Source organism: Oncorhynchus kisutch, unplaced genomic scaffold, assembly GCF_002021735.2.
Source record: "Oncorhynchus kisutch isolate 150728-3 unplaced genomic scaffold, Okis_V2 scaffold1727, whole genome shotgun sequence".
In the NCBI taxonomy this organism is placed as follows: Eukaryota; Metazoa; Chordata; class Actinopteri; order Salmoniformes; family Salmonidae; genus Oncorhynchus; species Oncorhynchus kisutch.
Window position 1 is genome coordinate 20918 of NW_022263672.1, and position 25269 is coordinate 46186.

A 25269-nucleotide genomic window follows, 5' to 3' on the forward strand; every position below is an offset into this window, starting at 1 on the left:
GGGGGAGAGAGACGGATGAAACAGAGAATGAGAGGAGGGAGGGAGAGAGAGAGACGGGTGAAGCAGAGAATGAGAGGAGGGAGGAGGAGAGAGACGCGTTAAACAGAGAATGAGAGGAGGGAGTAGGAGAGAGACGCGTTAAACAGAGAATGAGAGGAGGGAGGGGGAGAGAGATGCGTTAAACAGAGAATGAGAGGAGGGAGGGAGAGAGAGAGACGGGTGAAGCAGAGAATGAGAGGAGGGAGGAGGAGAGAGACGCGTTAAACAGAGAATGAGAGGAGGGAGGAGGAGAGAGACGCGTTAAACAGAGAATGAGAGGAGGGAGGGGGAGAGAGATGCGTTAAACAGAGAATGAGAGGAGGGAGGGGGAGAGAGATGCGTTAAACAGCGAGCAGCAGAGAGAGATGGGACAGAGAGTGCATGTGTGCGTTCTCACCCGTTTGTTTGTGCTCGTTCACGTGTGTGTATGGAGCGCGGAGTGTGTCGTTGGCCCGTTCGGTGGCGGTGGAACTATCGCGTCGCCCGCTGACACTGTTTCCTCGCTGCTCACTTCAAAGGCTGGATTATGAAAGCTGAAGGGGCTGAAGACAATGGTGACGGGGAGAAAATAACATCAAAGTGGCGGCACAGACATTTGAATGTATTAATCCCAAAACAGTTGTTGTTGTAGATGTGTCTATGGTATCTTATGTCCCTTCTGCCCTCTGACCAGATGAAACTGCTTTTGGCCTTATTTCTAGTTTAGTACCACTGTCTCCACGGCTGTAACCTCTAGAGAGAGGACGGGTAAACAGGCATCTCATGGTAGGACCGTCCCGAGCCTGCCTGTTCTGTGTGGATCCAGAGGATCACAGGTCAGATACAAACTGTGTCAGATATGACCACACAGGATGATTTGTAAGTCCCTCCACATTGATTTGACCAGAAGATCTGAGCGGTGCCAAGTAGCAGCTCTGTTATGGCAAGACACAATGATTGAAGTCATAATAAATGTAGATCGTGATAAAGAGATGAGTCTTCTCATTCCTGTTCTAACTTCCTCCGTCTCACTGAGTCGGAACTCACTCCACACCCTCCCCCTCCTCCCTCCTCCTCCCGTCTGATCCCAGAAACACCCGTCATTAGCACTAATTGGCTGGCCCAAACAACGGGTTGTTCCTGAATGTTAATAACACCTGTTCTTATGTCATTATTGTGACACCCTTATGTAGACCTCATTTACATTTTAGTCATTTAGGGACTTGCAGTAATGAGTGTATACATTTTCCATACTTTTGTCTTGTAATCTGGGAGATAAAGAGCCTGCCTGTACGGCATCCACAGTCTGAAGTCACTGCAAGGCTAAGGACACCAGACAAACAAGACCTAAAAAATATATGAATGAGTCACATAAGCAGATATAACCTAGAAAATTGTGTGCGAAAGGACCGTGTCTTCTAGGTCCTCGGGCTCCACTGCTCCAGAGACAATATCTGCATCTGAAGGAGAAGTCACCCGCTTTTCATCCCCCCATCCAGGGCTTGAGAGAGGTCTTGTCCTGGGGCAGAGACAGGTGGCGAGTCCTCCTGTTCTGAGGGTTTCTCAGGTTCCTTGTACGTGACAACGTCTGGGGTTGATAAATCTGGATTGGTACCTCTTGAGGATGTGTCCTTTGCTAGGGATGCTCCCTGGTCCGTAGGTTCTGTCTCCAACATGCCACTTTCATCCAGGCTCAACTTCACACCAGTGTCCATATCCCCACCATCGTCCCCTTCCTCAATAGATATGACATGTGACACATGTACTGTAGATCCTGGAATGTAAATGTAATGTAAAATTACCCTTATCTACCAGGCAGCTCTCTCTCTCTCTCTCTCCATCTCTCGCTCTCTCTCTCCATCTCTCACTCTCTCTCTCTCGCTCTCTCTCTCCATCTCTCGCTCTCTCTCTCCATCTCTCGCTCTCTCTCTCTCCATCTCTCGCTCGCTCTCTCCATCTCTCGCTCTCTCTCTCCATCTCTCGCTCTCTCTCTCTCCATCTCTCGTTCTCTCTCGCTCTCTCTCTCCATCTCTCGCTCTCTCTCTCTTCTTCTCTCGCTCCCTCTCTCTCTCGTGCTCCCTCTCTCTCTCGCTCTCTCGCTCCATCTCTCACTCTCTCTCTCTCCATCTCTCGCTCTCTGTCTCTGTCTATCTGTCTGTCTGTCTGTCTGTCTGTCTGTCTGTCTGTCTGTCTGTCTGTCTGTCTGTCTGTCTGTCTGTCTGTCTGTCTGTCTGTCTGTCTGTCTGTCTGTCTGTCTGTCTGTCTGTCTGTCTGTCTGTCTGTCTGTCTGTCTGTCTGTCTGTCTCTCTCTGTCTGTCTCTTTCTCTCATTCTCTTTGTTTCTCTCTGATATGATCCACCCATCCACAGATGAAAGAAAGAGAGGGATGAAAGGGAAGAAGGAAAACAGGAAGTGATGTTGATGTCACACCACTCAATGCCCACACTACCCAGGGAGGGAGGGAGCAGGGCGAGTCGTTAGAGGGACTGGAGGCTCTAAGTCCATCTCAAGTCTATGGTGGTTTCCTCACCTCTAACACCTTGAGTCTTGTCATACATGTCAAACAGGAGGGTTAGGGTTCTCTCTCCTTTCCCCTGTCTTTTCCTCTTTCTTCTCCCTGTCTCTTCTTCTCTCCCTCCTGCCCCCTCTGTCACACACACATACATGTCAAACAGGAGGGTTAGGGTTCTCTCTCCTTTCCCCTGTCTTTTCCTCTTTCTTCTCCCTGTCTCTTCTTCTCTCCCTCCTGCCCCCTCTGTCACACACACATACATGTCCAACAGGAGGGTTAGGGTTCTCTCTCCTTTCCCCTGACTTTTCCTCTTTCTTCTCCCTGTCTCTTCTTCTCTCCCTCCTGCCCCCTCTGTCACACACACATACATGTTCACCTCCGGCTGCCAAAAGGGAGAGCCAGTTGATGAATAAACAATGGTACCCGCCCATAGTGGCACATTGCTCCTCTTTGATCCACACTGCTGTTCCTGCTCCCCTCAGCAACACTTCCTGTCTCACACACACACACACACATACACACACACACACACACACATACACGTCTGAGTCAAGACCATGTCTCTATCTCTAACTCTCTCACACGCTCACACACACACACACACACACATTTTCCTGCTGCTATTTTAATACCACAGTGAATCTGACACCCATGGACAGTGTGAGATGTGTGTATATATATATAGGCCTATATACACTGAGTGTGCAAAACTATTTCCATGACATAGACTGACCAAATAAATCCAAGTGAAAGCTATGTTCCCTTATTGATGTCACTTGTTAAATCCCACTTCAATCAGTGTAGATGAAGGGGAGGAGCCAGGTCAAAGGGTTTGCATGTGTGCGTGCGTGCGTGCCCGCCCGCCCGTGTGGTGCTGGTTGATTGATGAGTTTTCCTGGCGTGGGCAGATTCCCAGAATCGTTTGATCCCGTTATCACAGGAAGTGAGGGAGATAACATTCCAGAATACCACGTGAGAAACCCATTACAGGAAGGTGTCATAATACCAGTACAGTCTCTGTACTACAATATCGAGGTGAAAGCCCATGAATCCTTTACACTAGTGGGAATTGACCTTTTTAGAATTTGAAATGTTTGGTACAGAAGAAATATGAAATGTATAACCATGGTAGCAATTGAAAGGAAACCGTTTGGAAAATGATTAGACCAAAGGTGAGGACACAACAGTTCACCTGACACAAGACTGATTCCAAATATCACACTGATGATTTCATGTGCATTCTACTTTTACTCTACTTTTTGCCGCATTTGTTGATAACTACATCTTAAACTATTTTGGATGCATTCAGTAACATGAGATTATTCTATTCCTGGAAATAGAATAATGTTGTGTAGACCATAAGACCTGCAACATTTTGAGTGAGAGATCTAACTGGTGTTTCCAAGTGACCACACACCTCTCCAATGTGTGCACAGTTCCTAAGCCAATTCAATGCAGGTAGTTTTTTGATCTCTCCTAGCTGTGTTGTTGAAGAACTAGAGCAAGTTTTTGTTTGGGACACAACCCTCCCCATCCGCCATCACACAATTACTGTTGTTGTTTACGCTGTTGTTGTTTACATGTGCTGCGGCAAATGTTCTTCACAGTAGACAAACAGGCTCGTTGTGTTCAGAACAACCCAGGCTATGACGCCATGTCATCTTGTAACTGTACTGTAAACATAGTGATTAATAACGTTGACACTGTATATGACATGAGTTTTATGATTTGGGGATGTGAAGGTCACATTTGGACCTCAACGTCTCATCTTTCAAAATATATCAAGTCCTCTTCGTTTACAGCATTCTCCTCACTCAGACAAAAAGAATGTCCCACGCGCTTGTCGCGCTCAAGCTCAAAATGGCTGTTAGTCAAAACACATACAGAGCTGTGAAGCGCAGAGCCAGAGCTCTGACGTCATGTATAGCATGTTACTGTACAGCCACTACGTTCCAATTTAGGCGCTTATTAGTGTCCAAATCGGCCATTTTGAAGCCGTATATACGGGTGCGAGTGTAAAGGGCAACAGTACAGTCGACTCTTGATATATGGCTTGGGACTCTCTTGAACGCCTGCAATAAACCTGGATGTATGCAAGAATACAGTATGTACAAGCGTTTTCCTATTCCCTTTCAACTGTGACACTATAGCCGGCAGCACCTGGAGGTGACAGAGGTACAGAGAGCAGGGTTCTTCCTCTGGGAGTGTGGCTTAGCTGCAGCAGGTTTACTTTATTACAAACCTACACAGTAGATCTCTCCATCACGCTTTCAATTATCTCTTATTTTTCTCTGTTCTATTTTGATTGGCTCAGAGCTTAGGCCACAGTGACATCCACACACACACACACACACACACACACACACACACACACACACACACACACACACACACACTATGCCCATCAAAAGGGCTTTAAAGAGCAAACCCAAATCTCTCCTTTACATCCAGACATCAGAAGCCACGCATGATGCAAACCACCACTCTCTTTCCCTCCCTCTTTCTCTCTCATACCACAGTCATTTCAAGGTAGTTTGGTAATCACACGTGTACACACACATGTAGTTACACCCACACAGACTGAATTGTGAGTGTGTGTGGGTACAATTGGTGGTGTGTCTCTGTGTGTGCATGTTTGGCTGTGCATGTGTACATTTTGTATTGTGTGCGGGCATGCACTTTGCCGTGTGTGTCTGTGTGATCTAGCTGCCCCGAGGCTGTGCTGCCAGTTGGAGGTTCCTCCTGCAGCAGTCAGTCTGCAGTAGTTCTGCCTAGCTAACTCTTCAATTCAATGTCATTTAGCAGACACTTTTACCCAACGTGACCTACAGTCGTGCGTGCATACATTTGTTATGTATAGGTGGCCTCGGGAATCGAACCCACTATTCTGGCATTGCAAGAGCCATTACCAACTGAGCTACAGAGGACCACCTCAGGGTCATCAGAGTATCTCTTTAATCTGACTCTGAGAAGCTTTCTGACAGCATACTGCAAATAGAAACATGAAGACAACCACTGCTGCTTTCCTTCCCCTTCTTCTTCTCTCTGCTGTTGATTTTAGTTCACCCGAGGGAAGTGTACTGGCCTTATCTTTGCAGGAGGAGACCACCCAGGAAAGATGACTCAGGTCTTGTGTGTGTGTGTGTGTGTGTGTGTGTGTGTGTGTGTGTGTGTGTGTGTGTGTGTGTGTGTGTGTGTGTGTGTGTGTGTGTGTGTGTGTGTGTGTGTGTGTGTGTGTAATTTTGTTTGATTTTATACTCACCTTTAGAACTTGTGTTAATATTAAGGCATGCCTGTACCTGTATGAAATGCTTTGAGGAGTGTGTTGGTTTATGTGTGTGAGGTAATGCTCTGAGGAGTGTGTTGGTTTATGTGTGTGAGGTAATGCTCTGAGGAGTGTGTTGGTTTGTGTGTGTGAGGTAATGCTTTGAGGAGTGTGTTGGTGTATGTGTGTGAGGTAATGCTTTGAGGAGTGTGTTGGTTTATGTGTGTGAGGTAATGCTCTGAGGAGTGTGTTGGTTTATGTGTGTGAGGGAATGTTTTGAGGAGTGTGTTGGTGTATGTGTGTGAGGTAATGCTCTGAGGAGTGTGTTGGTTTATGTGTGTGAGGTAATGTTTTGAGGAGTGTGTTGGTGTATGTGTGTGAGGTAATGCTTTGAGGAGTGTGTTGGTGTATGTGTGTGAGGTAATGCTTTGAGGAGTGTGTTGGTGTATGTGTGTGAGGTAATGCTCTGAGGAGTGTGTTGGTTTATGTGTGTGAGGTAATGCTTTGAGGAGTGTGTTGGTGTATGTGTGTGAGGTAATGCTCTGAGGAGTGTGTTGGTTTATGTGTGTGAGGTAATGTTTTGAGGAGTGTGTTGGTGTATGTGTGTGAGGTAATGCTCTGAGGAGTGTGTTGGTTTATGTGTGTGAGGTAATGTTTTGAGGAGTGTGTTGGTGTATGTGTGTGAGGTAATGCTCTGAGGAGTGTGTTGGTTTATGTGTGTGAGGTAATGCTCTGAGGAGTGTGTTGGTTTATGTGTGTGAGGTAATGCTCTGAGGAGTGTGTTGGTGTATGTGTGTGAGGTAATGCTCTGAGGAGTGTGTTGGTTTATGTGTGTGAGGTAATGCTCTGAGGAGTGTGTTGGTTTATGTGTGTGAGGTAATGCTCTGAGGAGTGTGTTGGTTTATGTGTGTGAGGTAATGCCCTGAGGAGTGTGTTGGTTTATGTGTGTGAGGTAATGCTCTGAGGAGTGTGTTGGTTTATGTGTGTGAGGTAATGCTCTGAGGAGTGTGTTGGTTTATGTGTGTGAGGTAATGCTCTGAGGAGTGTGTTGGTTTATGTGTGTGAGGTAATGCTCTGAGGAGTGTGTTGGTTTATGTGTGTGAGGTAATGCTCTGAGGAGTGTGTTGGTTTATGTGTGTGAGGTAATACTTTGAGCCCAACTTCCACTTTAGAGAGAAGTACACTGCTGATACAGAGGGGAGAAGGCCCTTCCAGCAGTGGCCCTGCCGTCCTCCTCTTCCTCATCTCCCTTCTCTTCTCCAGCTTCTCTCTTGCTCCTCCCACATCTCCCTATACCGCTCCTCCTCTTCCTTCCCTCTCTCTCCTTCCTCATCCTCCACCTCTCCCCCCTCATCCTCTCCCTCAGGAAATAGAATTTGCCACGTCTGTTGATTCCAGTCTGGATGGCTGAGACTATATCACACTAACCCATCTGGAGACACTTTGGAATTATCCTCCATAGAAAATCACGCATTCACAGGCAGATAGAAAGGAAGAAGGAGAGAGGGAGGGATGGAGAGAATGAATGAGTGTGTGTGAGAGAGAAGGAGAGAGATGAAGATAGAGATGGATCACAGATGTAGCATCTGGGAGAGGCTCTAACCATAACACTTCTTCAAAGTTTTGGGGAAACAGATGGGGTATCTAAGGTGTATCTAGGATCAACCAGGGGTGGGGAATCTGGATGGCCTCTGGGTGAGATCTGTGTAGTGGGAGCAGGTTTGGGAATGGGGAGGATGTTTCTTCTCAGTAAGGTTCCATGGATCAGGCCCTGATCCAGTCCTATCCCTTCAGAACAGTGAGAGAGGCTGAGCCTAGATATCTGTGCCCAGGGGGAGAGCAGGATCACTGGGGTAACCAGACTGAGGAGGGACTCTCCTGGTCCTCAGGCTATGGTACAGTAGTATGGAGTCTGGATGGAAGGATCACCCATATCCTCCACACCAGTTGAATTGGATCTATTCTATTGAATCTTGTGTTTATATTCTATAGAATGTTTGAGGAACAATCAAGGAACTATCTTCAGATACTACAACTCTATTGTCCTAGACAGACCGTCTCTTGTTCCCAAATGGCACCCTATTCCGTAATATATAGTGCACTACGTTTAATCAGAAGTCAAAAGTAGTGTGACAGATCCAGACCCACTTCTGATAATCCTGGGAGTATCTGAGTCCCTAAACGGATTAACCAACCCCCAAAAACAACTAATCTCTTATGGTCTCATTTCAGCAAAAAAACTAATCTTGTTGTTTTGGAAAAGGAGGGAAGCGCCCTCTGCCAAATTATGGCTCAGTGAATTGGCAAACACTGTACACTTAGAAAGAATTAGATATATTCTGAACAATAAATTATCAACATTTGATCAAATTTGGTAGCCTTTCCTCTCCTACTTGGACGAGTCGGCGTTGTGAATTTGTACTTATTAACGCACTCTCAATTGTAATATTTTAATCTACCTTTGGGCATGTGCTGGCCCTGTCACCCATGTGCTGGCCCTGCCACCCGAGCAGTTGGGTATCTATGTTTAGATAAGAATTGTATACCTGTCTTGTATACCTATATACCATTCTTGTGTGTGTTTAATAAAAAATATTTGAGAAAAAGAAAAAAAAGTAGTGCACTACATAGGGAATAGGGCGTGGTTGGAGACTTTTTAACTTTAGGAGATGATGAGGATGGATCAAATCAAATGTTATTTGTCACAGATACATGTATGTGATGGTGATCAGTGAAGAGGCCTGGAGGAAGGTCTGTCTGATTCATACGGGGATTCCATTATGAAGCCATGGAGTCATTCATTATCATGCATCTATTAATGATTCCTTCCAGGACTGATGCATTTGTGCAGTGATGCTCTGGCCCTGTAGTGTTTCATCAACCAGATGAAGAGATCAGAGTACAGTCAGCACGCTCTTCATCTCTTCCCAGAAGCCTTCACTCAGACGTTCAGGAAACGCTGTGTCATGGTGCTGGGAATGGGGAAGGGGGGGTCAGGGGGCCCCAGAGGGGGGGTGACATGGTGGGGTAATTGGGCTATCCTCAGGGGGGAAAGTGTGTGTGTGTGTATGAGAGAGAGAGAGAGAGAGAGACATTCATTCTCTACACCCTTGCTATTCCTATCCCAGAGTTCTGTCACCTCACACATAACCTCTGTGTGTAACATCACATAGATGATGTATCACACAGTTCATATTAAACATGCTACAAAGTCCATGAACACAACACCCCAATTACAGTAATACGTGACCAGAAGCTAAAACGTTCAAGCCTTAGACTAGCAATCAAACAATCTTCAACTGATGAAATGCGAGGCAAGTTGGAAACCGTAAAACTTCAATGAATAGTTTGGGCGTTTATTTTCTTTAATCACTAAACACAACCGGCGCGTATTAGAGACAGGCTTCTATTTCCTTAATGCACACAGCTTTTGCTCAATACATTTTGAAAAGACGACCACACTGTTTATTGTGACCAGTATGGCCAATGTAAACATTATAATAACAAAGATAAGCAAATCAGACTTGGAAAGGCTGCCTATCTGTCACGTCTACTCCCGCTCCTCCTCTCTGGCGCTCGTTGTCGCCAGTTTACTCATTATTACACACACCTGGACTCCATCACCTTCCTGATGACCTCCTCTATATCTGTCACTCCCTTTGGTTCTTTCCTCAGGTGTTATTGTTCCTGTTTATATGTTTCGTGTCTCTATGCAACTTGTGTTTCTTGTTTTTTTCCATGTTTGTTTATTTATTAAATTCACTCCCTGTACATGCTTCCTGATTATTAGCGTTCACTATCAGACACCCCCATTTTCGTGCTTCAGCACCATACATGTGTTTGGTGGCACCATGGCTAGCAACGATGACAGAATAAAATCACATAACATTTGAGTGCACATGACCGTGAGAATATCAGATCTGTGTCCATGGTAAACTCCTAAACAGTTTTGTCATGCCTATTTCCGCTCCAGCGCTCGACGTCACCAGTCTACTAACCACCTGCTCTCCATCATTACGCACACCTGGACCTCATCATCACCTGGACCTCATCATCACCTGGACCTCATCATCACCTCATCATCACCTTACCCTCCCTTTATTTAGCCCTCAGTGCCCTCATCCAGTACGCTTCTCCTGTTTTGTTTATCTGCCTTTTCTTATTCATGAAACTCCCCTTCTGCATCTGCTTCCTGACTCCCAGCATATACGTTACACATTTAGACCAATCTTTTATTTGGAACTGCCATCTATTTGGAACAGCCGTTTGTTTGCTGAAATGTGTGCAGATGCCCGGCTAAATGAAGTTTTATGGTAATTGTAAACAAGTCAGTTGGAGTGAAGTGCTTGACGTGATCAGAAGGAAGCAGAGAGGACCGTGACTGGAGGAGACAGAGCCTGATTAATAGAATAACATCAACCAGTATCATATTCATCTGCCAATACACTTATTCACCTCATCCAGTGAGTCTCTGTGGTAGAGTCCGAAATGGAACCATACTCCCTATTTAGTGCACTACTTTTGACTAGGGCCCATAAGGAATTGCCCACGGCTCTGGTCAAAAGTAGTGCACTAGATAGAGAATAGGGTGTAATTTGGGCGACACACTGTGTTGAATGAACAGGAAGGGTCCAGTTGAAAAAGCAGAAAGCAGACGGATCCTTTTAATGCATTAATAAACAGAACCACTTGGAAGAGGAATGTGTGCTGGCGGCCGCATCAATCATTCCTAAAGTTACTTTCAACCATGGAAATATGACTGAGCTTTGAATTCAGATCTTTGCACTCGTTTTTGACGTCTGTTGTTGTCTCATAATATTGTGCGAAGGGATAGACAGTTTGAAGAAAGATAGTTTGATGTAACACTATCTTAAGTTAACCCTGATACCCATGTAACTACACAGTAATAACTGTAGTTAGTAAAAACTTTGTAGGTACATAAAGTGTTACCCAACATGTTTTACCTTTTCGTGATCTGTGTTCAATGTGTTGGGGTTCTGCTTCTCAGGAGCTGCAGTTAATGGTAAACCTACATGATGTTAGTCAGTTATGTTGAGTGGATGGGCTGTATATCACCAGTCAGTCATGGTTATTACCTGAGCTATATTTCCCTCAACCATAGGAATGGATGGGAACACCTGCCTTACTCATTCACACACACACACACACACACACTGCAGGGAGTGTCATAATGCTGATGCTTAGCAGTGCCTCTCTGCCTAACACACACAGCCCCCATCAAACCATCAGCACCCATACCAGTGGACTTACCTTGTGTGCGTGTGCTCTGGTTCTCGTGAGGCCTAATCGAACGTGAAGTTAACACGCGTGTGTGTGAGACATCTGGTTCTGAGTCGCATTCAGGATCCAAGCCTTTCTTTCTTTCCACTGCTATTATTTAGAGCAGGAGAGGAAAACAGTCCTCTCCACTCCTCTTCTTCTCCGCTATTCTGTTCTTTTCTCCACTCCTCTTCTTCTCTGCTATTCTGTTCTTTTCTCCACTCCTCTTCTTCTCTGCTATTCTGTTCTTTTCTCCACTCCTCTTCTTCTCCGCTATTCTGTTCTTTTCTCCACTCCTCTTCTTCTCCGCTATTCTGTTCTTTTCTCCACTCCTCTTCTTCTCCGCTATTCTGTTCTTTTCTCCACTCCTCTTCTTCTCCGCTATTCTGTTCTTTTCTCCACTCCTCTTCTTCTCCGCTATTTTGTTATTTTCTCCACTCCTCTTCTTCTCCGCTATTCTGTTCTTTTCTCCGTTCCTCTTCTTCTCCGCTATTCTGTTCTTTTCTCCACTCCTCTTCTTCTCCGCTATTCTGTTCTTTTCTCCACTCCTCTTCTTCTCCGCTATTCTGTTCTTTTCTCCACTCCTCTTCTTCTCCGCTATTCTGTTCTTTTCTCCACTCCTCTTCTTCTCCGCTATTCTGTTCTTTTCTCCACTCCTCTTCTTCTCCGCTATTCTGTTCTTTTCTCCTATCCTCTGTTACGGCTTTCTTCCGTCAAAGGAGAGTCGGACCAAAATGCAGCGTGGTTAAATCGAGACATCTTTAATAACGATGAAAACGAACAATACAAAAACAACAAACGGAATAGTGAAAACCTAATACAGCGTGTCTGGTGACAACTAACACAGAGACAGGGACAATCACCCACAAACACACAGTGAAACCCAGGCTACCTAAATATGGTTCCCAATCAGAGACAACGAGAATCACCTGACTCTGATTGAGAACCTCAGGCAGCCATAGACTATGCTAGACACCCCTACTCAGCCACTATCCCAATACCTACTAAAACCCCAATACAAAAACACAACACAAAATAAACCCATGTCACACCCTGGCCTGACCAAATAAATATATAAACACAAAATACTAAGACCAGGGCGTGACATCTTCTTCTTCTCCGCTATTCTGTTCTTTTCTCCACTCCTCTTCTCCGCTATTCTGTTCTTTTCTCCACTCTTCTTCTCCGCTATTCTGTTCTTTTCTCCACTCCTCTTCTTCTCCGCTATTCTGTTCTTTTCTCCACTCTTCTTCTCCGCTATTCTGTTCTTTTCTCCTATCCTCTTCTTCTCCACTATTCTGTTAATTTCTCCACTCCTCTTCTTCTCCGCTATTCTGTTCTTTTCTCCACTCCTCTTCTTCTCCACTATTCTGTTAATTTCTCCACTCCTCTTCTTCTCCTCTATTCTGTTAATTTCTCCTATCTCTTGTCCGCCGCTATTCTGTTAATTTCTCCTATCTCTTGTCCGCCGCTATTCTCTCATCTGCTATTCTTCACACAAACCTCTAAAGCCTTGTTCACACTGATGGCCTTAATGCTCAAATCAGTTTTGTTTTTCCAATCCGTTTTGGAATACTGACTGTCCAAACAGCAAGTTACAAGTGACCAGATCGGTTCAGACAGCAGTCATGGCTATGCTAGTTGTCATAGTAATGACGGGTGTGTACGCAGTGGTGTAGGCTGATTGGTGTTGATGCTCGTGGTTCCTATCACTCAGAAGATCTGTAACAAGCTAAGGTGACAACAGTGCCTGCCATGGACGTGTCCCAGTTGCTTTGAATGTTCAAAATCATAGTGTAAGAACACTTTTAAAGCCTCATATGATATGATCCAACTTTCAAAACAAGTTGTTTTTGGCAAGCCCCAGCAGTCAACTAGTTCAGGGTTTCCCAAACTCGGTCCCGGGGCCCCCCATGGGTCCACGTTTTGGTTTATGCCCTAGTACTACACAGCTGATTCAAATAACCAACTCATTATCAAGCTTTGATTGTTTGAATCAGCTGTCTAGTGCTAGGACAAAAAACTATGTGTACCCGGGGGGGGGGGGGGGGGGGGGGTTCTTGTCAAACTGTCAACAGAGTAGCTGCAAGCAACAAAATATGCCAAATAACAAAAAATAACTATTTGGCGCAAAAAATAAATCAGATTTGACCATTCAGACACAAGTCACATGGCCAGGAATCAGATTTATATCTGTCTTCAAACCATCTACGAAGGTGGTTTGAAATCTGTCTTGAAATATCTGATTCAAGCTTTTTGGCTGTTCAGACTGCATGAAAAAGAACAGATTAGAATCTGATATGCCCAAAAAATGGATTTGAGTCACTTCAACCTGCCAATGTGAACAAGGCGTAGTCCTTTATCTTCTATCCAGAGTTTGGGGATGCAAAATAATACACTGCTTAGATGTGGAAGCCTTCCTTTACTGGTATTCATGCCATACAGTAGTTGTTGTATGCCTGCCCAGCAGTACTGGCGGTACATTCATGGAGGGCATTGTGTACCCTGGTAGAATCCCTGGTAAACTGTTTGAATCTCAGGTATCTGGTAGCCAGCCTACACTCATCATGCAGGTGTAGTGTTCAGTGTTCATATCTGAAACTGCACCAATATAATGATCCACAATGTATTCACAAGAGACGTGTGTGTGTGATGTTTAAAGCCCAGACAGTTAACAGTAGTTAATTCCCTGTGTGCCTCTCTCTCTATCTCCTTGTGAATGACTCTGGGTAATGAGCCCAGCTTTCCAATAATGACTGTCACCACTTTATCATTAGCCTTTTAATACACTGTTAATCTGAGAGTCACATCTCTCTTTCTGCCATCTCTCCCTCCTCTTTTTCTTTTTCATCTCTCGCTCTCTATCATTTGTAATTTATCTCTGTCCTCTTTCTCTCTCTTTTAAACTATATTGTTCTCCAATCTCTCTCTCTCCCATTATCCCTTGTTCAAATGTGCTCTCCCTTTTCTGTCTCTCAAGGTTCTGCAGGAGAAGGTGGAGAATCTCCAGAGGCAGCTGCACTCCTCCGAGAAGAAACTACTGAACAAAGAGTTAGAGAACCAGGAGCAGGTAACAGATTCCCTCTTCTCACCTTCAACTTCACCCCCTCACCCCCCAGACTCAATCCTCAACTTCACCCCCTCACCCCTCAGACTCACCCCTCAACTTCACCCCCTCACCCCCCAGACTCAAATCCTCAACTTCACCCCCTCACCCCTCATCCTCACCCCTCAACTTCACCCCCTCACCCCCCAGACTCACCCCTCAACTTCACCCCCTCACCCCTCAGACTCACCCCTCAACTTCACCCCCTCACCGCTCAGACTCAATCCTCAACTTCATCCCCTCACCCCTCAGACTCACCCCTCAACTTCACCCCCTCACCCCTCACCCCCCAGACTCAATCCTCAACTTCACCCCCTCACCCCTCAGACTCACCCCTCAACTTCACCCCCTCACCCCCCAGACTCAATCCTCAACTTCACCCCCTCACCCCTCATCCTCACCCCTCAACTTCACCCCCTCACCCCCCAGACTCACCCCTCAACTTCACCCCCTCACCCCTCACCTTCAACTTCACCCCCTCACCCCCCAGACTCAATCCTCAACTTCACCCCCTCACCCCTCAGACTCACCCCTCAACTTCACCCCCTCACCCCCCAGACTCACCCCTCAACTTCACCCCCTCACCCCTCAGACTCACCCCTCAACTTCACCCCCTCACCGCTCAGACTCAATCCTCAACTTTATCCCCTCACCCCTCAGACTCACCCCTCAACTTCACCCCCTCACCCCCAGACTCAAACCTCAACTTCACCCCTCAACTTCACCCCAAGACTCGCCCCGCAATCCTCAACTTCACCCCCTCACCCCTAAGACTTACCCATCAGTCTCACCCCAACCCTCTACCTCACCCCTCAGCCTCACCCTTGTACCTTATCCACTCTACTTAAACCCTCTACCTCACCCCTCTACCTCAACCCCCTACGTCAACCTTCAGTTTCACCCCCTGCCCAGTTCACCCCCCCCCCCCCCCCCATAGAACAGAACATGGACATTTTTCTCCTCTCTTCTCTTCCTCTCTCTCCCCTCTATTCTTCCCAACCCCTAGTTCAGAGGCAGAGATTTTCCAAATTCCTCGAGATCCGGCTTCAAAAGCCAGCACTATGGGGCAGGAATGTTCAGAGGGAATCCTGAACCACTGCACACACACTCGCACACAGACACAAACCAGCCCCGGAGCCATGGCCCCTGTGAGCTCTGTAATCACAGGTCTGCTTTGACCTTGACACACACGGAGAAGAAAGGCAGTAATCACCACGTAGCAGGCTGGCTGGTGGTCTCTGTCTCTGGCTGGGCCTGTGTACCTCCAGGCTGCTATGTACCAATGGAGACAACTCTTGGTCCTGGGGAGCCGCCCAGTGACCCTTACACACACTTTGCTGGAACAGCTCCATGTCGGATGGACATAAATCTCCCCAGAATGGGTCAGTGGTGCTAGGGTAGTAGGGCCACCAGCCGGTGGGTTGACCCAGTCCTAGAGGCTTTTTCCTCTCATCCAACCTAGTTAAAAGGACAGGGCTTAACCTAAACTTCTGCAAGGTGAACTTTTACAAGGTTGTATAGACTTTCATTATGCAAATCGTCAAAGGTGTGTTAGGCGTGTAGGATTCTCCATTGAACATGTGTTTAGTCTAGGAACAAACTCAATCTTTGTCTGGGAGACTGGCCTATAACTATGTCTAAAGTCAACTCATTCCTATGGGCTTCACTGAGACTGTGTTTACCTGGTGGTCTGTGTCTGACTGGAGATGGGCCCTCTCAGTGTAGTGATAGTGAGACTGTTCTCTATACCTCCTTACTAGGAGAGAGAGGCTCTCGGAGGCTGGTGTGTTGCATGTGTGTGTTCGTGTGTGTGTTTTTGCATGTCTCTGTGTGTGTCTGTGCGAATGATGTGTGTGTTAATAAAACCTGAGGCCTACTAGCTTACTAACTCTCTCTGCCTCCTTACAGTGATATTGCCCAAGTTTATCTGCCAAGACATGTCTTTGTAATCTGATCTCACACACTAAAACAGCTTCTCTGCCCAAGACTTCACACAGATGTTTCCCGCCTGCCTCTTCCAGAGGCCTCTCGGACTCCCCGCTGTAAAATGGCGGCTCGGCTGCACCTCGCGGTGAGGTTCAGTCTGTCTGAAGACAATCAAAAGTACACTGGTTATTTACAGATCAATCAGCCGCTGGTGTTGTGCAGTTCTGTGTGTAACTCACTGCACTAGTAACTAACCCATCCTGGATTGTAACAGTTCACAGAGATCTGTTTTCCTATCGCTCTTTTTAGTCACTTCTCTGTGAAGCTCTTTATTTTTTTCAAGGCAGCGAAGCGTTTTTGAATTCAAAGCGTTTCTCAACGAACTCTCAGAGTGCAACTGAGAGATGTGGAGGCGCAAACTTTGTGAGCGGCGTGGTTTTTTGATGTACCCCCCTTGTATCTGACAAGGTTTTTGTCACTCCAGAATCTTCCAACAACGAGCACAATCTGCCCCCCCCCCCCCCCCCCCCCCCCATCGTCATTAGCATAACTCAAGCTACGTGGCAAACTTCATTTGAATGTTCAAAGTGTCAACACCGTGTTTCTTTCGTCTGGCAGCTGTCAAAAACCTTGGTGTGTGACAGACAGTATCAAGCGCTGGGGGAAAGTCAAAACCACCAGCACAATCTAAAGACTATATATAGATGAAATGTTGTCATTTTAAGAGGATAGCAGGAGAACAAGTTAAAAGACTTCTGCTTCTCTCAGGAGCTTCAAAATGGAATCTAACGCTTCATCAGGAACAACAATAAACTCCTATTTTCCTTTTAAAAGAGGGTGGAGATGAAACCGTTGTCTCTGTGTGGAAAGTCAGATGGTTCCTCTCACTCTCTCTCTCTGACGGATGCTTTGGAGAACAGTTGCACTGTTTTACATCCTGAGTCTGTCAATGGCCAAAACCTGGCGCCTAGGTTTGATCAGCCACTGTCTTCAAAAGTTCCTTACATCTGTGTGATCGGCGAGGAGCCTCTTTAAAAGCCTCCTCTCCTCACATCCCTCCATCCACCTGTCTAAAGACTAAACAGGCCTTTACTGTACAGAGAGGGATTCAGAAAGAGAGAGATGAAGCGAGGGAGCGATATTATAAATGAGTTCTAGAATAGCCCGTGAGAAACAGAACTGAAAGAAAGAGTGATGTCTCTCAGAAAAAGGCTTCCATATTCAGCTGGAGTGTTCGATGTGATCCTTCAGTCAACTCGGGAGATTTAGTGAATTTCAATTCACTATCGCTCACCTGCTCTCACCACCCTGAGCCCCAGACTGCTTACCATCCCAGATCCCACTGCTGCCACCAAATTTTGCAGTTGAAATGGAATTGACCTGGTTCTGACTGATGTCATTGACTTCTATTCTATCCATATGTGTTAAATATATCTACAGCTGAAAATAGTTCACTAGGGTCCTTTGCCAGACCTACTGTAGTGTAGTATCTACGTCTGGGTTAGCATAGCTTGCGTGTATTAGCCACAACAAAGGTGCTGCCATAGAAAATGGCTGCTCTGCCTCTCTCCGCCCCCGCACATTGCCCAGTAAACCAGGACACCCAAATGCCTTGGTGAGACATACATTAGCCTTATAATCACTAAAGCTTTGTCTCCAAGGCACTCCCGAGTTGTTTATAGATCAGTGTAGATGAGCTGTGTATATATCTACCCAATCTCAGGCCTACAGTGGTTCCTCCTTTAAAAGTTGTGAGCTTACACTGCGGGACTTAGAGGTACCCAGCATCATGGCTTCATTGCTCCAGGCCACCGCAAGGGGGGGTTAGAGCATTCATTATGCATTTGGGTCCCAAGGTTTTCATATGACCAATCATATCGAGTGGTTCCAATGACGAATTTGACGTAAGCCACCCGTCCCTGGGGCTTTCTTCAACAAAGATGGCTGACAAAACATTACGGTGGAACCAAATGTAAGTTGTTATAACGTCATAACGAGTCAAGCAAAACATGTACAATTGAGAGAAATATGTTAGTTAATGTAGAGACAAACGTTTGTGCATATTTCTGTCATAAAGTTAATTTACGAAAATTGCTATTTAGCAAGTTATCTGACTGGCTAACATTAGCCAGCTAGCTAGCTAGTGTTGTGACAGGAGAATTCATTTGTAATTCGTTTTGATTAATGTTTTAGGGACTCCTGAGAAAACCAGCAAACCAGGCTGTCGTCTTGTGAAACAGTGGATATAAAGAATCTAGCTAGCTAAAGCATTTACTGCAAATTGAATATACAATTGTGTAAGCTTGCCTTGCAATGCAGCTGAAGTAACATAGCTAGCTAACTAAACTAAACGACATCTCACTTTCAATATTTGTATGAACATAAGGTTCAACAACTGAGACATAAACTGAACAAGTTCCACAGACATGTGACTAACAGAAATTGAATAATGTGTCCCTGAACAAAGGGGGGTCAAAATCAAAAGTAACAGTCAGTATCTGGTGTGGCCACCAGCTGCATTAAGTACTCCAGTGCATCTCCTCCTCATGGACTGCACCAGATTTGCCAGTTCTTGTTACCCCACTCTTCCACCAAGGCCCCTGCAAGTTCCCAGACATTTCTGGGGGGAATGGCCCTAGCCCTCCAATCCAACAGGTCCCAGACGTGGTCAATGGGATTGAGATTCGGACTCTTCGCTGGCCATGGCAGAACACTGACATTCCTGGCTTGCAGGGATTCACGCACAGAACGAGCAGTATGGCTGGTGGCATTGTCATGCTGGAGGGTCATGTCAGGATGAGCCTGTAGGAAGGGAACCACATGAGGGGAGGAGGATGTCTTCCCTCGAACGCACAGTGTTGAGATTGCCTGCAACGACAACAAGCGCAGTCCAATGATGCTGTGACACACAGCAGGTGCCAAAGGTGCCAAAGATCATTCATTGTTTATGGTTCATTGAACAAGCATGGAAAACAGTGTTTAACTTCTTGACGCACCCATCCCGTTCCCGAGATCATTTTCATCAGCATCCGCTGAATTGCAGCGCGCCAAATTCAAATTAAATTACTACAAATATTTAATTTTCATGAAATCACAAGTGCGATATAGCAAAACACAGCTTAGCTTGTTGTTAATCCACCTGGGGTGTCACATTTCAATAAAGCTTTTCGGCGAAAGCATACCAAGTGTTTATGTAAGATCATCTTTCTCAGTAGACAAAATATTACAAACAGCTAGCAGCCAAGTAGATTGGTCACGAAAGTCAGAAAAGCAATAAATGAAATCGCTTACCTTTGATGATCTTCGGTTGTTTGCACTCACGAGACTCTCAGTTACACAATAAATGTTCCTTTTGTTCCATAAAGATTATTTTTATATCCAAAATACCTCCATTTGGTTGGCATGTTTTGTTCAGAAATCCACAGGCTCCACAGACGAAAATTCCAAATAGTATCCGTATTGTTTGTAGAAATATGTTAAACGTTTTTTATAATCAATCCTCAGGTTGTTTTTACAATATATAATCGATAATATGTCAACCGGAATGTAGCTTCTTCAATAGGAAGAGAGAGAGAAAATGGCTGTTCCAAGCTGTTGCGCATGAAAAACTCTGCTGACACCCTGCCATCCACTGACGCGATGGGTTCTTTCTCACAAATTTTTCAAAGTAAAAGCCTGAAACTATGTCTAAAGACTGTTCGCACCTTGAGGAAGCCATAGGAAAAGGAATCTGGTTGATATCCCTTTAAATGGAGTCATCCAATGGAACAGAGAGCTTTCAGGGAAACAGCACTTCCTTGTTGGATTTTCCTCAGGTTTTTAGAAATACAGGGTCCTGAAAAAGGGTTTATTTATGTACTTGCTTATTATGTAGTGGAGGATAAAAAATAACTGAATGCCTATGGATGTGCAGCCGATCTGTGTATGGACCCTAAAACGTTTGGTTTGAATATTAGTTCAGAACCTATCGATGAACCTCAGCTATCATAGTTGTTGTATCAACTTCAAGTTTGAATGGCATTAATGAAGCCTATGGATAGAGTAGAATATAATAACTTTATTGTGCCAAGGATGCATGTACCGTAGTTATTACCACGCATGAGATTCTCACAATATATAGCCTGTACATTAAATATATTCACTGATCATGTCCTCTTCCTTGGCAAATAAAAGTATGAATCTCTGAGACATTATTTTTCAGTCATATCAAACTCCATTATTTGAATGATGCAGTGTCTGCATGTATGTATTACAATTATACACTTCAACAGTGTTTACCACTCCTGCTCCTGAGTCATCAATGATTACACATTTAACTTCTTGACGCTACCCATCCCGTTAGCGGGATCATTTTTGTCAGCAACCGTTGAATAGCATAGCGCCACAGTCAAATAATATTACTAAAAAATATTCATATTCATGAAATCACAAGTGCAATTTTGCAAAACACAGCTTAGCCTTTTGTTAATCAACCTGTCGTCTCAGATTTTGAAATGATGCTTTACAGCGAAAGCAATCCAAGCGTTTGTGTAACTTTATCGATAGCATAACAAAACATTATGTACACTAAGCATTAAGTAGCTAGGTCACGAAAAATCAGAAAAGCAATGAAATTAATCGTTTACCTTTGATGATCTTCGGATGTTTTCACTCACGAGACTCCCAGTTACACAACAAATGTTCCTTTTGTTTCAAAAATATTATTTTTATACCCAAAATACCTCTGTTTGTTTGTCGCGTTATGTTCAGAAATCCACAGGAAAAAGCGGTCAACGCAAATAATATCCATAATGTCCACAGAAACATGTCAAATGTTTTTTATAATCAATCCTCAGGTTGTTTTAAAAATATATATTAGATAATATATCAACCGGGTGTGTAGGTTTTTCAATAACACCGGGAGAAACAATGGCCACTTTACTCTATAGCGCAAATCTCACTCTGAGAGCCCCCACCTATCTACTTACGCAATGTGATCTTTCACGCTCATTTTTCAAAATATAAGCCTGAAACTATGTCTAAAGACTGTTGACACCTTAGGGAAGCCATAGAAAAGGAATCTGGTTGATATCCCTTTAAATGGAGGATAGGAATGCATAGGAACAGAGAGGTTTCAAAATAAGAGGCACTTCCTGATTGGATTTTCCTCAGGTTTATGCCTGCAATATCAGTTCTGATATACTCACAGAAAATATTTTGACAGTTTTGGAAATGTTAGAGTGTTTTCTATCCTAATCTGACAATTATATGCATATTCTAGTTTCTGGGGCTGAGAAATAGGCCGTTTCAAATGGGTACGTTCTTTAGCCAAAAACGGAAATACTGCCCCCTACACGCAAAAGGTTAACTATGCAAAAGACTAGAAACATGATTGATTTGTAATTCATATATACAGAAAAAACTATGCATATCTAACTCCCTTCATCTGCATTAATCTGAGGAACCAGGATAGTATTTCAATGAGATACATAATTTCAACCAATGGAGAATGTGAAACGCTTTATTGAAAGAAGTTCATTATCCAGGTGTTATGAATACATAATACATTTATTGTAATTATGATAATTGACGATGACGGGACTGGCTTCCTCTCTCACATCAAACATACCTGCAGATGAGAGACAGGTGGATAGAGAGAGTGCATGAATAAGCCCTGTTTTTCTTTTATTCTAACACAGTCAGTCATCATAATCATCAGGAGGTGAAATTCAAAACTGACCTTGGATCATTAACTCTGGGACTACTACATCTGTCTGTATTTCAATGTAAGCATCTCTTTAATAATACTTCCTGTTGTCCCGACCAAGTGACCTCTAGCCTATGACCATGCTGTGCCCCCTGTGTCAGCCAGTTCAGATGCGGGAGTGGTTCACCAAAGCAGGTGATATAATCTAGAGGATTTAGGGAGAAGGGGGAGAGGGATGAAGTGAAGAAGAGAGATGGTTATTGTGTGTGTGTGTGGTCTCACCTGGTGTCCACACTAAGTGGCTACAGAGTACTTTATGCTGAAAAACAGACACATGAGGACAAACAATAGAAGATAATGTCAATAGAAGATACTGTATGTGACGCAGACACCTATCGGAGTGTACCTGAAACATTTAAATATAGAGGGCTGTGTCTCACCACTTGGTTATTGCAAGGCTAACCCCCAGGGAAATCAGAACTTGGCAGCAACAGATAGTCCAGTGAAAATGGTTTATGTGGTGTAAATCTGAAAATTAGCAGCTGACATCTTATGGGTTTTTTAATTAATGCATGTCAGACAGGTTGCATGTACAACAAGACAGGCAGAGATGAAGAGAGAAAAAGAACACAGAACAGTTTAATTACCTCTGCTTATGGACACTTTACCCAGCAATAAAGCTTCCACGGCATGTTCCTCGGACAGTGAACATCTGGCAATATCTACATTTTCGACCCCTTGATCAGCTTAGCATAGTAGGAAACTGTATTATGAAATATATATATATATATAATATATATATATATATATGAATCAGAATTGTATTAGAGATCTCTCTTTTCAAACAGGCAGTACATCCATCTCACATCTTACCTAACAGGGACAACACAATTAAGCACTGCAGTGTTCCGCTAACAGGCGCTATTTGGCTAAGTCCACCTGCAGCCATTACATCGCATTACATAGCATTCCACCTGCAGAGCATATCCTCTATAATGTGATCTAGAGCTCTTGTGTCTGTCCTACAGTACAATGCCCAAGCTAATGATGATCTAATACAGCTGGCTGAAACGTCATTAGGCTGGCGGCCAGGTAGAACATCTCTATTATACAGTTATACCCCTCCTCGCTGTCAGGCCTTAACTACAGACAAGAAAGTGAAGGGGTAAGATCTTACCCCCTAGGAGATCTGTTTCGCTTATCCCCTCTTCCTTTCTTGCTTTCTTTCTCTATTTTTCGTTTTACCCTCTCTTTCTCATCATCTCTCTTCCTCTCTCTTCTTCTCTCTCTCTCTCTCTCTCCTCTCTCTCTCTCCTCTCTCTCTCTCTCTCTCTCTCTCTCTCTCTCATCCTCACTCTCTCTCTCATCTCTCAATCTTTCTCTCTCGTCGTCCCATCTCTCTCTCAATCTCTCTCTCGTCCTCTCTCTCTCTCTCTCATCTCTCGTCTTCTTTCTCTCTCAATCTTTCTCTCTCTCTCTCATCTCTTTCTCTCGTCCTCTCTCTCTCTCGTCCTCTCTCTCATCCTCTCTCTCTCTTCTCCCCTTCTCTAGTACTCATAGTTATTAAATTAAACATTCATGGCCTGTCTACTTTGATTAGTCTCAAGCCTGTGAGTAGAGGCTCCAGTCCACCCTGCAGTGTAGCCCAGTGAATTCTAGTTACCCTGAATCTGATCTATGGGACGGAAAATGGAGAGGGAGTATGTTGGGAGGGCGCTAGTCATTTAGATTGAAGTGTGTATATCCTTACTGCTGTGGTAACTTAAATACAGCACTGTACGTACTGTATATGCATTAAGAATGCAGCCAGGGAACTTGAATGGAAAGCTTGCAAAGAATCCCAATACGTTTACATTGGATGTGGCTTATGAGGACAGTGATCATTTGACCGTTGTGTTGTTCTTTGTTGTGTTTGTTTTTTGTTGTTTTTTGTGTGTTGGTGTTTGTCTGGGTGCCATCTTGTTATAACTGCTCCCTCTCAGGGGTTCTACACTTGTTGTTTTACTTGTTGCTTGTTGGCACCCCAAATTACAGCCTGTAAAACATGGTTTTTTTGCATATGTTTGAAAATGTTCATTCTCAAATTACCCATGACCCTTTCTCACGAAGAAAGAACAAAAGAAAATGGATGGACTTTTTTCCTGATGATGTTATTGGCCCGACACTTTTAAATGAGGTGGGAGGGAGAGAAATTTTGTGCTAAGTGGCAAAGGCCTAATCTACTGCACACTGTGCTGAAAAAAAAGAGCTGTTCTGTGTTGGGATCATTTATACTCCCCCTTTGAAGTGCGTCCAAATCCCTTTCATTGTGCCCCTGAAAGATTAATTACAGAAAACCAGATCAATCAGTTAAATCCACAACAGGAAAATTATTTTTGGAAAACCAATTTTTACTACTTGGCCTCTCTCTCTCTCTCTCTCTCTCTCTCTCTCTCTCTCTCTCTCGAACTGAATATCTAAGGAAAAATAAAGAGGAAATAACTGGACTTCGGCATGCTAACAATGTAATAGTAGGAATAGTTTGGGGCTCTCCCTAGTTATCAGTCAGTCAATCAATCAATCAAACTCTTTATAACGTCCCTTTTACATCAGCAGATGTCACAAAGTGCTTATACAGAAACCAGCCTAAAACCCCAAACAGCAAGCAATTCAGATGTAGAAGCACAGTGGCTAGGAAAAACTCCCTAGAAAGGTAGGAACCTAGGACCAAACCTAGAGAAGAACCAGGCTCTGAGGGGTGAAACCTCTCAGTTTGTCATTACAGCATGTCTGCCTACTGAACCTTCAGTACATGCTCTGTGTGTGTTTGTGGGCATGGAGGAATGGCTAACCAAACGTTTTAAACTTTGTAATCAGACTATGGTTTTCTCCAGTGTAATTTAGCTCCAGACAGCCCTCTCTGTGCCCGACATAGGGAGGGCTGGTGTGTTTGATGTGTTCTGTCTGTTCTTTCAAACCCAGCTGGGCCTGGGTCTAAAAGTCAAGGGTGGTCAATTCTGGTCCAGATTTAAGGGTGGTCTGCTCAAGCCCAGATTTATTAAGACACCTGATTCAGATAATGATGGTCTCTAAAATGAATATGGTGATTAGTTCATTTGATTAGGTGTGTTTGTGCTGAGCTGGAACACAAAACCTGCAGCTACTGCATACCCTAAGGGTTACGCTGAGTTGGCCACATGTGGTCTATGGCGGCCGTGATCTTTTTATTAGCCAATAGGGGGCGATGTGTGTATAATTACTCTTTGGTCAATTAATAGAAGCTCTTGTCCAGAGCCACTTACAATAAGTGTATTGAACCACATCCTCTCTTTCTTCCTGTTCCTCCTCCTGTTCCTCTCCCTGCAGGTGACGGTGGTGCTTCAGGAGTGTGCGATGAAAATGAAAGGGCTGATGCCAGCTGAGCTGCGACAGGAGCTGGAGGACACCATCTCCCTCTCAAGTCTCAGGTAGGAACAAGTCCTGCATGGGACACTATA

General features: G+C 44.5%; 1 protein-coding gene across 1 annotated transcript in view; it reads left to right on the plus strand.

Annotated features, from left to right (window-relative positions):
• Nucleotides 1-25239, plus strand: part of LOC116367776 (centrosomal protein of 112 kDa-like) — a gene marked incomplete at its 3' end in the record, with an annotated part of 41755 nt that extends 16516 nt beyond the window's left edge. The window contains exons 3-4 of the mRNA XM_031818940.1: nucleotides 14056-14145; nucleotides 25139-25239. Coding sequence (XP_031674800.1) covers nucleotides 14056-14145; nucleotides 25139-25239 — 191 coding nt within the window. The remainder of the gene's footprint in view (nucleotides 1-14055; nucleotides 14146-25138) is intronic.
• Between the last annotated feature and the right edge of the window lie 30 nt (nucleotides 25240-25269).